Source organism: Rattus rattus, chromosome 4 (assembly GCF_011064425.1).
Source record: "Rattus rattus isolate New Zealand chromosome 4, Rrattus_CSIRO_v1, whole genome shotgun sequence".
Lineage (NCBI taxonomy): Eukaryota > Metazoa > Chordata > Mammalia > Rodentia > Muridae > Rattus > Rattus rattus.
This window is the reverse complement of record NC_046157.1, coordinates 43,180,685-43,191,484: the sequence shown is the minus strand read 5'-3', so window position 1 is coordinate 43,191,484 and position 10,800 is coordinate 43,180,685. Positions and strand designations below refer to the sequence as shown.

Sequence of the window (10,800 nt, the reverse complement as noted above, 5' to 3'; positions counted from 1 at the left end):
TAATTGATAGAAAAGTTAGTTTTTATCACTTAAGCAGAATGCAGATATTGGAGACATTGACTATATATTCTACGGATATGTGTTCTGTGATATTAAACAGGATCTTTAATTTCTCAATCTCCTTTCAGCAATTAAAGTCTCAGGAAATAATGAAGCATTGTTAAAACATCTTTAAAGCCATGGAAAACTGAAATACTAAGATATTCATAATTCACCGGACAATTTTCCACATAGGCATGTTTAAATTATGTTTCTTAGGTCTATCAGTATTATGCAAATAAACTGTGTGCATATGTTTGTATATGTAAATATGATTGCAAGATCATGGATTAACATATGAGGAACATGTTCTTTGTGACAAACTTCAAATCAAAATATTTTAATTCAGGTGTCCTTAATAACATAAGGAAATGAATTAATGTTTCTTTACATGTATTTTGATGAGAAAACATAAAAATTATATTAAAAGTTGGGGATTATTTTTATGAATGTATCATCAGGTAACGTATTTGAAATGGACAGAAAGAGCAGAAATGTTTTAAGTTACCATCTTATTACCTGACTTGTTTATGTCTTAGATTGAGAGAAGCACAAATATATATAACACATGAAGTACACTCCATTTTTCTCCTATAAGAATATTTGAAAAATGTGTATGAGCTGAAAATTAGGATGACCCCTCTTGAGAAGGTAAAGGGAAACAAGAGAGGAGGAGAGAGAATCAGGGAGAGTCAGCGTGTTCAAATCCATCTTAAATGAGAAATCAAAATGTAATCATGTAAAGCAATTCCTTATGGAATGAGACTTTTCAGCTTGAGCATGTTTTTATTTTTTTTTAATTTAGTATAAAGTGTATTTTGCATTTTTGCCATTCTAAATTTTGTATAAAAATATAAATTACAAATGTGCTTACTTCTCAGATAATTGCATGTTATAAAATGTATGCTTCAAAATTGTTCCTAAACTGATCTCTACTTCAGGAAAGCTTTGAAAGCAGAAACAGTTCACTTTGTTCTTGTTTCTTAAGGAGCGTCTGACATGGATGAGTGGACTATGATCTGGTGCTGTTCTCACTGAGTCTTGGTTATGTTTTCTTTGTCTCTGCAGTGAGCATCCTGAGTGGTTGGGATGGGAGGCAACAGCACCCAGCTGACTGAGTTAGTTCTCAGAGGAATAACAGATCGTCCCAGAGCTGCAAGTCCCCCCCTGTTCCTGGTGTTCTTCCTCATCTATGTCACCACCATGGTTGGCAACCTTGGCTTAATCTTTCTCATCTGGAAGGACCCCCATCTTCACACACCCATGTACCTTTTCCTTGGAAATTTAGCCTTTGCTGATGCCTGCAGTTCATCCTCTGTGACACCAAAGATGCTTATGAAATTTTTAAATAAGAACGATGTGATATCCATGGGTGAGTGTTTTGCCCAATATTATTTTTTTTGTTTCAGTGCGACCACAGAAATTTTCCTTCTGGTAGCCATGGCCTATGACCGCTTTGTAGCCATATGTAACCCTCTGCTCTATCTAGTGGTGATGTCCAAAAGACTCTGCACTGTGCTAATCAGTATGTCATATATCATTGGTTTTCTAAACCCTATAGTTCATGTGGGATTATTATTCAGATTAACATTCTGTAGGTCTAACGTTATTGATCATTTCTACTGTGAAATTTTGCCACTCTATACAATTTCCTGCACAGATGCATCTCTTAATGCATTGGTAATTTTTATTTTTGCTTCTTCCATACAAATCAGTACCTCTGTGACCATTGTAGTCTCTTATGCCCGTGTCCTATTCGCTGTCCTGAACATGAAGTCCAAGAAGGGCAGAAGAAAAGCTTTCTGCACCTGCAGTGCCCACCTGTTCTCTGTCTCTTTGTTCTATGGTACTCTCCTCTTCATGTATGTGAGTCATGGATCTGCCCCAGGTGAAAACCAGGATAAAATGTATTCTCTGTTCTACACAGTTGTGATTCCTCTGCTAAATCCCTTTATTTACAGCTTAAGAAACAAGGAAGTTTTGTGTGCCTTGAGAAAAGTCATAAAATAATAAATAATTTCTAAATATTTCAAGACTTTTTCCATTCCTTTCCTCTTTTTTGAATTCCATCATAATATTTGATTTTGTGTTTTGCATATAATTGAAATTTTACATATTAAATAAAAATACAAATATAGACTGCGACTTGCTCTCTTAGTAATATGGCCATAAAATAATTAACAAGGACTTAAAAGCTAATCAGAATTTTTCATTGCTTTGAAATTCATACTCACTGTGAAATCTACTTCATTAGTTTCATCATTAATTTATTAAGCTTTTGGTTTTAAGATCCATATTACAACTTTTTCAGTTTTTAAATCAAAAAGCAATCTTAGGCTGCATAAATGATTTTCTTAAAACATATTTTCCATCCCAATAATTTCTTGAAGAAAGTTTATTTAAATAATTTGGAGTTGTATTACCAGTATATAGATAAAGACTATGCAACATTTGACAAGGGATATCACCTAAGAACTTAAAGATTTCTTGAGATTTAAAAGTAATCTGAAAGAATATTTATGTTACCTTTATCAAAAATTCTCAAATTTGTAGGATCAAAAATCAAAAGAACTTTTATGGAGCATAAAAAGAAAAATTTAAATTCTTATAAAATGGCCGTCATTTTAATTTTTTTTATTTCCGCCTGTGTGTATGTTTTGTTTTTAACACATTTCTTTGGCCGTGAGCCAAAGATCTTGCTACATCTACTAGTCAAGGTCTCCAAATGAATCTCATTGAGAGTAAGGTAAACAGATACGCTGTGCTTCTTGTATTGAGACTCATGAAATCAATAGGGTTGATAAGAAATATTTTTGCCACGACTTTATAATTTCTCAGGGAGTTGAAAAAACATGAGAAAAAGTTGAACTGTATCAGCTTTAGAAACCACAATGCAGAGTATTTGAGAACATGGTTGTACTATTTACTCAACCTTCTGAAGGGATAAGGAATAAAACTGTTGTAGTGAATGTGAAATGGTCCCATAGGCTCTGATGTTGGACACTTAGTTCCTAGTTTGGCACTGTTTGGGAAGATTGTGAAACTTTTATGAGGTTCAACCCAGCTGGATGATAGTGATTTCTTTAAGCAGGACTTGAGTCCTTATAGCTCCACTTCACTTGTTATCTGCTCTCTGAGTATGTATGCAATATGCTGCACTGATTCAAGTTCCTGTAACACTGACCTCCTTGCCCCAGGGACCATATTCTCCAGGAAATTTTAGCCCCAATATATATTTTCTCTTTTTTTGACAAGCAGCTCAGTCAGAATATTGGTATCATCCAGTGTTGTTTCTTTCATTATCTGATCTTGTGTTTCTTAGGCCTTTGGTATTTGTTTGCAGCAGAAATATGGAATAGTTTAAAACTCTGGGCAAGATAAGCCCTCAAGTGCTATAAGCAGAGAATAATGGACTATTCTAATGGGAGTTTACAATCTCAGGAGGTAGAGAAAATATACTAAACTATTAAGCCTATTTCATGATGTTACAGAGGTGAGTAAGGATGACTTAGAGGTCTTTTAGAGAAAAAAATATGGTGACATCTCTAAACACAGGATTGAGACTAAGTTATAAAGTAATGGTGTAATATGTTCTATAATAGAAATTGTAAGTTAAGACAACATTCACATCATGTTGTGGTTATTTCTAATTGATCTCATTCAACTAAAAATCTCAGTATCTCATTGTGCTATTAATGTCTGATATCTCTTGAGGGTTAGGTGCATATTCTCTGACTGAACCCATACCTAGCAGTCCTCTGTGGTATATGTGCTGGGAGCCTTATATCATATCGGATGGTGTACGCTGCCTGGTTGGTGATCCAGTGTCTGAGAGATCCCAGGGACCAGGTTGGTTGAGACTGCTGGTCCTCTTACAGGGTTGCCTTTCTCCTAAGCTTCTTCCAGCTTTTCCTCAATTCAACCACAGGGTTCACCAGCTTCTGTCCATTGGTTGGATGTAAATATCATCATCATCTCTCTCTTTCAGCTGTTTGTTGGGTCTTTTGGAGTGCAGTTATGATAGGGCCCTTTTTGTGAGCACTCCATAACCTCAGTAATACTGTCAGGCCTTGGGACCTCCCTTTGACCTGGATCCTACCTTGGGCCTGTGGCTGGACCTTCTTTTCCTCAGACCCTTCTCCAGTTTTGTCCCTGCAGTTCTTTTGTACAGGAATAATTATGGGTCAGAGATTTTGACTATGGGATGACAAGTCCATCCCTCACTTAATGCCCTATCTTTTTGCTGGAGGTGGGCTCTATACATTTCCTCTCCCCATTATATGATCCTCCCTTTGAGTCCTGAGATTATCTCTCCTCTCTTGTCTCTGGTACATTCTGGAAAGTCCCCCTACCTCCTGTTTCCATTCCTTCTTCTGGCCCCCAGGGTTTCAGTCCTTTTCTCCCGCCTGATACCTGACCTTGTTCCCCCTCTTCCCCTCCCTGTCCCCTTCCCCATCAGGACACTTCCTCCCTCCATTCTACTGTTTTTGCTTTCTTCTCCCTCCCAAGTGAGATGGAGACATTATCCATGGGCCCTTCGGCCTGTCAACCTTTTGAGTTCTGTGGACTGTATCCTGGGTATTCTGTACTTTTGGGGGGACTAATATCCACTTATTAGTGAGTACATACCATGCAGGATGATATTTTCTAGTTTCATTCATTTCCCGCAAAACTCAGGATGTCCTTGTTCTTAATAGCTGGGTAGTATACTGTTGTGTAAACGAACCACATTTTCTGTTTCAATTCTACAAAGAATCAACAAAACCAAAAGCTATTTTTTTGAGTAAATGAAGAAGCTAGATAAACCCTTAAAGGGCACAGAGACAGTATCCGAATTAACAAAATTAGAAATGAAAAGGGAGACATAACAACAGAAATTGATGAAATTAAAAAAAAACATCAGATGCCATTACAAAAGCCTGTACTCAACAAAACTGGATAATGTAGACGAAGTGGATGGTTTTCTAGAGAGATACCACATACCAAATTTAAATCAAGAGCAGGTAAACTTTCTAAACTGGCCCACATCTCATAAGGAAATAGAAGTCATTAACTCCCCCTAACCCCCAAAATAACAAAACAAAACAAAACAAAACAAAATAAAACAGGGCCAGATGGCTTTAGTGCAGAATTCTACTAGACCTTCAAACAAAACTTAACGCCAATATTCCTCAAACTATTTCATAAAATAGAAACAGAAGGAATGCTATCTAATTCATTCTCTGAAGCCACAGTTACTCTGATATTTAATCCACACAAGGATCCAACAAAAAGAGAACTTCAGACCAATTTTGCTTACGAATATCAATGCAAAAGTAGTCAATAATATTGTTGCAAACTGGATCCAAGAACGCATCAAAAGCACCACGATCGAGTAGGGCTCATCCCAGGGTTGCAAGGTTGGTTCAATATATGAAAATACATTAACACAATCCAATGTATAAACAAACTAAAAAAAAAAATCACACAATCATCTTCTTAGATGCTGATAAATACAACACGTCTTTATGCTAAAATGATTGGGGAGATCAAGAATTCAAGGCTCATACTTAAATATAATAAAAACAATTTACTACTACTAACAGTCAATATCAAATTAAATGGAGAGATATTTGAAGCAATTCCATTAAAATTGGGGACAAGAAAAGGATGCCCACTCTCCCCATATCTATCCAATATAGTATTCCAAGTTCTAGCTAGAACAATAAGACAGCAAAATGAGATCAAGGGGATACACATTGGCAAAGAAGCAGTAAAGGTATCACTATTTGCAGATGAGATGATAGTATACATAAGCAACCCCCAAGATTCTACCATAGAACTACAGCTGATAAACAACTTCAGCAAAGTGGTTGGATATAAAATTAACTCAAACAAATCAATAGCCTTTCTTTATACAAATGATAAACCAGCTGAGAAAGAATTTAGAGAAACAACTTCCTTTACAATACTCACAAATAATATAAAATATCTTGGGGTAACTCAAACCAACTAAGTGAAAAATCTGTATGACAAATAACTTCAAATCTCTCAAGAAAGAAATTCTCAGAAAATGGAGAAATCTCCCATGCTCATGGATTGGCAGAATTATTGTAGTAAAAGTGGTCATCCTACCAAAGGCAATGCACAGATTCAACACAATTGTCATCAAAGTCCCAGCACAATTCTTCAAGGATACGGAAAGATCAATTCTCAAATTCATCTGGAAAGGCAAAAAAAATCCCAAAGAGTTAAAAAGATTTCTTAACAATAAAAAAAAGGCTGGGGGAATCACCATCCCTCTCCTCAAAAATAGTGATAAAAGCTGCATGGTACTGGTACAGAGAGACACATTGATCAATGGAATAGAATTGAAGACCCAGAAATAAAACCACACATTTACAGACACTTGATCTTTGACAAAGAAACCAAAGATAAGCAATGGAGAAAAGAAAGCATCTTCAATAAATGGTGCTTATCTAACTGGCAGTCTTTACGTGGAGAAATGAAAATAGTTCTATGTTTGTCACTCTGTACAAAGCTCAAGCCCAAGTGAATCAAGGACCTCCACATAAAACCAGATACACTGAATATAATAGAAGAGAAAATGGGAAAGAGCTTTGAACTCATCGGTATAGGGTGAAATTTCCTTAACAGAACTCCAGTGGCTCAAGCTCAAAGATCACGAACTGATAAATGGGACCTTATGAAACTGGAAAGTTTCTGCAAGGCAAAGGACACTGTCAATAGGACAAATCAACAACCTATAGGCTGGGAAAAACTCGTCACTAATCTCACATCTGATAGAGGGCTAATATCCAAAATATATAAAGAACTCAAGGAGCTAACCACTAAAAAAAAACCAAACAGCCCAATCAAAAAAATGGGATATAGAGCTAAACAGAGAATTCACAACAGAGGAATCTTAAAATGGCTGAGAAGCACTTAAAAATATTCAAAGTCCATAGTAATGCAAATCAAAATGACCATGAGATTCCACCTTACACCAATCAGAATGGTTAAGATCAAAACCTCAGGTGACAGCACATGTTGACAAGGATGTGGTGAAAGAGGAACACTTCTCCATTGCTGGTGGAATTGCAAACTTGTAAAACCACTCTAGAAATAAATCTAGAAAATTGGAAATTTTGAAGATCCAGCTATACTACTCTTGGGCATATACCCAAAAGATGCCCCACAATGCTACAGGGTCATGTGTTCCACTAGACAGAAGAATGGATACAGAAAATGTGGTTCATTTACACAATGGAATACGACTCAGCTATTAAGAATGAGGACGCCGTGAGATTTGCAGGCAAACGGATGGAACTAGAAAATGTCATCCTGAGTGAGGTAACTCAGACCCAAAAGGACATGCATGTTAATCACTAGTAAGTGATATTAGCTAAAAAAAATATAAAAGAGTATAGAATACTCAAAATACAGTCCACAGAATGCAAAAATTTCAACAAGCTGAAGGGCCTAAGCAAGGATGACTTGGTTCTACTTGGGAAGTAGAAGAAATCAACCACAGGAGAGAAAGATGGAGGGACAGGGGAAGGAAAGAGGATAAGGGTGAAGGGAGAGGGGAACATGATCTGGTATTGGGTGTGGGGAAAAGGACTGAAGCTCTGAGGGCCAGCAGAAAGAATGGAGACAGACAGCATTAAGAGGAAGGAGGTTGGGAGGGTGATTTAGAACGTACCAGAGACCTGGGAAGTGAGAGTTCCTCAGGACTCAAAGGGGTGGGGACATAGATGAAACGCCCGACAGAGGGGAGAGGGAACTTATTGAACCCACCTCCAGCAGAAAGACAGGATATCAAGTGAGGGATGGGGTTGGTATTCCACAGTCAAACTCTCACCCACCGTTCTTCCTGTCTGAAAGAAATGCAGGGATGGAAATGGAGAAGAGCCTGAGGAAAGGAAGGCCTAGCGACAGGACCAAAATGTGTTCCAGCTCAAGGGGACGCCCCAAGACCTGACACCATTACTGAGGCTATGGGGCACTCACAAAAAGGGCCCTATCATGACTGCCCTCTGAAAGACCCAACAAGCAGCTGAAAGAGTCTGATGCAGACATGTGTACTTGTTCAATGAACAGAAGCTGCTGACTCGTCTGGTTGCATTTGAGAAAAGCATGAGGAAGCTGAGGAGGAGAGCAACCCTGTAGGAAGACCAGCAGTCCCAATTAACCTGGACCCCTGAGATCTCTCAGACACTTGATCACCAACCAGGCAGCATACAGCAGCTGAGATGAGGCCTCCAATACACATACAGCAGAGGACTCCTGGTTCTGGGTTCAGTCAGAGAAGATGCACCTAACCCTCAAGAGACAGGAGGCCCTGGGAACTTAAGAGGTCTGGTGAGGTGGGTGGGGTGGGGACATCCTTATGGAGATCGGGGTGGGGGTTTTTGGTGTGGAACAGTCAGGGGGTAGACCAGGAGGGGAATAAAATCTAGAGCGTATGAATAAATAAATAAATAAATAAATAAATAAATAAATAAATAAATATGAGGTGACCATCCACACAGGGAGACCAGGGGTAGAAGGCTTTTGTTTAAAAGGGAAATGCTCACCATGGGGTCATTGGTTTAAACTTGTGGTTTTGGATAGTCTTGCTTCTTGAAAATGTGTTATGGAGTGTCGCCCACCTTGTTGGGAGACCAGGGGATCCTTATCAGGCTTTTTGCAGGACACCTTCATTGGGGTTGCTGAAAGGGAAATGTTAATCCATGGGGGTCCCTATCACCCCATAGGTTTAAACTTGTGGTTTTGGCTAGTCTTGCTCTTGGAAATGTTATGGAGCCTTTAGGAGTTGCAGACTTTGCTGGATAAAGTCAATCACTGGGGACAGGCATTTGAGTCTTTAGTTTTGCTTTACCTTCTCTTGTTGTTGTATTTCCTAACTGTGGATGCCCTGTGCCTGCTGGAACACTCCTGTTGCTTTGAACTGTCATGAAGGACTGTCTCACTGTGGAACTATGAATCCCAAACTGTAGTCTTAACGTGGTCAGACGTGGTACAGTAGCTAGGAAGGAAATGTCTGTGGCTCAATAGTGCATGTTTGATGCACTCATTTGTGAAATGTTACAGTATGATTGTTATTAAAAATGAAAACGATGTTTTCAAAATGTACTACTGCTGCTTGAGTTTTTCCATTTTTTAACTCTATCTAAAAGACTTTCTGGTCTACAGGTCCGGTTAAAGGTGATATAAATTTTGCTCCATGTACACAGTTAAATTAAATTTCCAGTGAACAGCACACATCCTTCCCCCCTCAATTCATATGGGCAAGTTCATTTAGAATAAATAAAACAACTACCAATGCAATTCAAGTCACCATTACATGTCTTTATCATCTGACACCAATGATAAGAGCTTCCCTTTCATTTGACTCTTTGGAAAAATCTAGTAGAAACATATTAGTTACTTCACTTTGAAAATGAGGAATAAAAAACAGGAATATTTACTTGGTCAACATCTTAGCAGTGGAACATCAAATCCTGTATGTTCCAAACAGGATGGAATTGGCTCCAAAGATAACTAGTAGACCTACCGTATCAGTATACTAAGAAAATGTAGAGTCCAATGACCACTGCAGTATCTTTCATAATGCATAATGTATTAAAGTATTCTACATGGCCACTAATGGGTGGATTGACAAATTAAATGAGTTGAGCCTACAAAAAGATAAATATATAAATTTTTGATATAAAACTAAATATGTAAATAAATATACTATTCAAAAGATGTAAATCATGTCTTTAAAAATGGATGAATCAGGAAGATATACCAAATGAAATTACCCAGGGCAGAAGGCACAGGACTACTTAGCCTCTCTTAAATGCAGAATCTAATAGACTGAGACACATGGAAGTGTGGATATATAGTAATCAGAGGCGTGAATGTTGATGGATTGAGGAAATGGTTATTGCAGGAAGAAGGTTTCAGGGCATAAGAAGACATTCTGTGATGACTTCATTATATTGTAATGATGGTTGATTATGAGTACTGCATGTATATATCAAAGCATCATTTTATAGCCATAAATAGATGCTACCATAATATTCCAATTTTAGGTGGAATTTAAGCTAACTTAAGTTTAAGGTAACTCTTAATAAAGTGTTATAGTTTTTCCAAATACATGAGGTCATGCCATTTTTATTTTCATCTTTAATAACTGGGTATTTCTTATTTACATTTCAATTGTTATTCCCTTTCCCCAGTTTTCTGGCCAAAACCCCTAGCCCCTTCCCCTCCCCTTCTCTACTGGTGTTCCCATTCCTATCCTCCTCCCATTACCGCCCTCCTCACAACAATCACGTTCACTCGGGGTATAGTTTTGGCATGACCAAGGGCTTCCCCTCCCACTGGTGCACTTACTAGGCTATTCATTGCTACCTAAAGCCCAGTGGCAGTCCATTTCTTTGGGTAGTGGCTTAGTCCCTGGACTCTGATTGTTGTTCATATGGGGTCTCAAGCCCCTTCAAGCTCTTTCAGTCCTTTACCTTCAGCAACAGTGGTTTTAATGATGGCATTTGCCTCTGTTTTGCTGTATTCTGGCTGTGTCTCTCAGGAGAGATGGATCTGTCGTAAATCCATCTTATCTGACTTGGTGGCTGTATATAAAGGCCAATGTGGGGCAAGCTCTGAATGGGTGTTCCTTCTGCCTCTGCTCTAAACTTTGCCTCCCCAAAAGGGTATTCTGTTCCCCTTTTAAGAAGGAGTGACTGATTTTGATCCTTCTTGATTCATGTTTCTTATCTAGTGTAATTCGAG

At 38.1% G+C, this 10,800-nt stretch overlaps 1 protein-coding gene across 2 annotated transcripts; it reads left to right on the top strand.

Moving 5' to 3' along the window:
* The first annotated feature begins 484 nt into the window (after positions 1–484).
* On the top strand, positions 485–2,049 carry LOC116897955 (olfactory receptor 5AC1-like). Of its 2 annotated transcripts, XM_032899357.1 has the most exons (2): positions 485–500; positions 1,136–2,049. In XM_032899357.1, the coding sequence occupies exons 1-2, from the start codon at positions 485–487 to the stop codon at positions 2,047–2,049; spliced, it is 930 nt and encodes a 309-aa protein (XP_032755248.1). The 2 variants fall into 2 exon arrangements, with proteins under 2 accessions (XP_032755248.1, XP_032755249.1); XM_032899358.1 differs by lacking the exon at positions 485–500 and having other exon boundaries at positions 1,129–2,049.
* Positions 2,050–10,800: the final 8,751 nt, after the last annotated feature.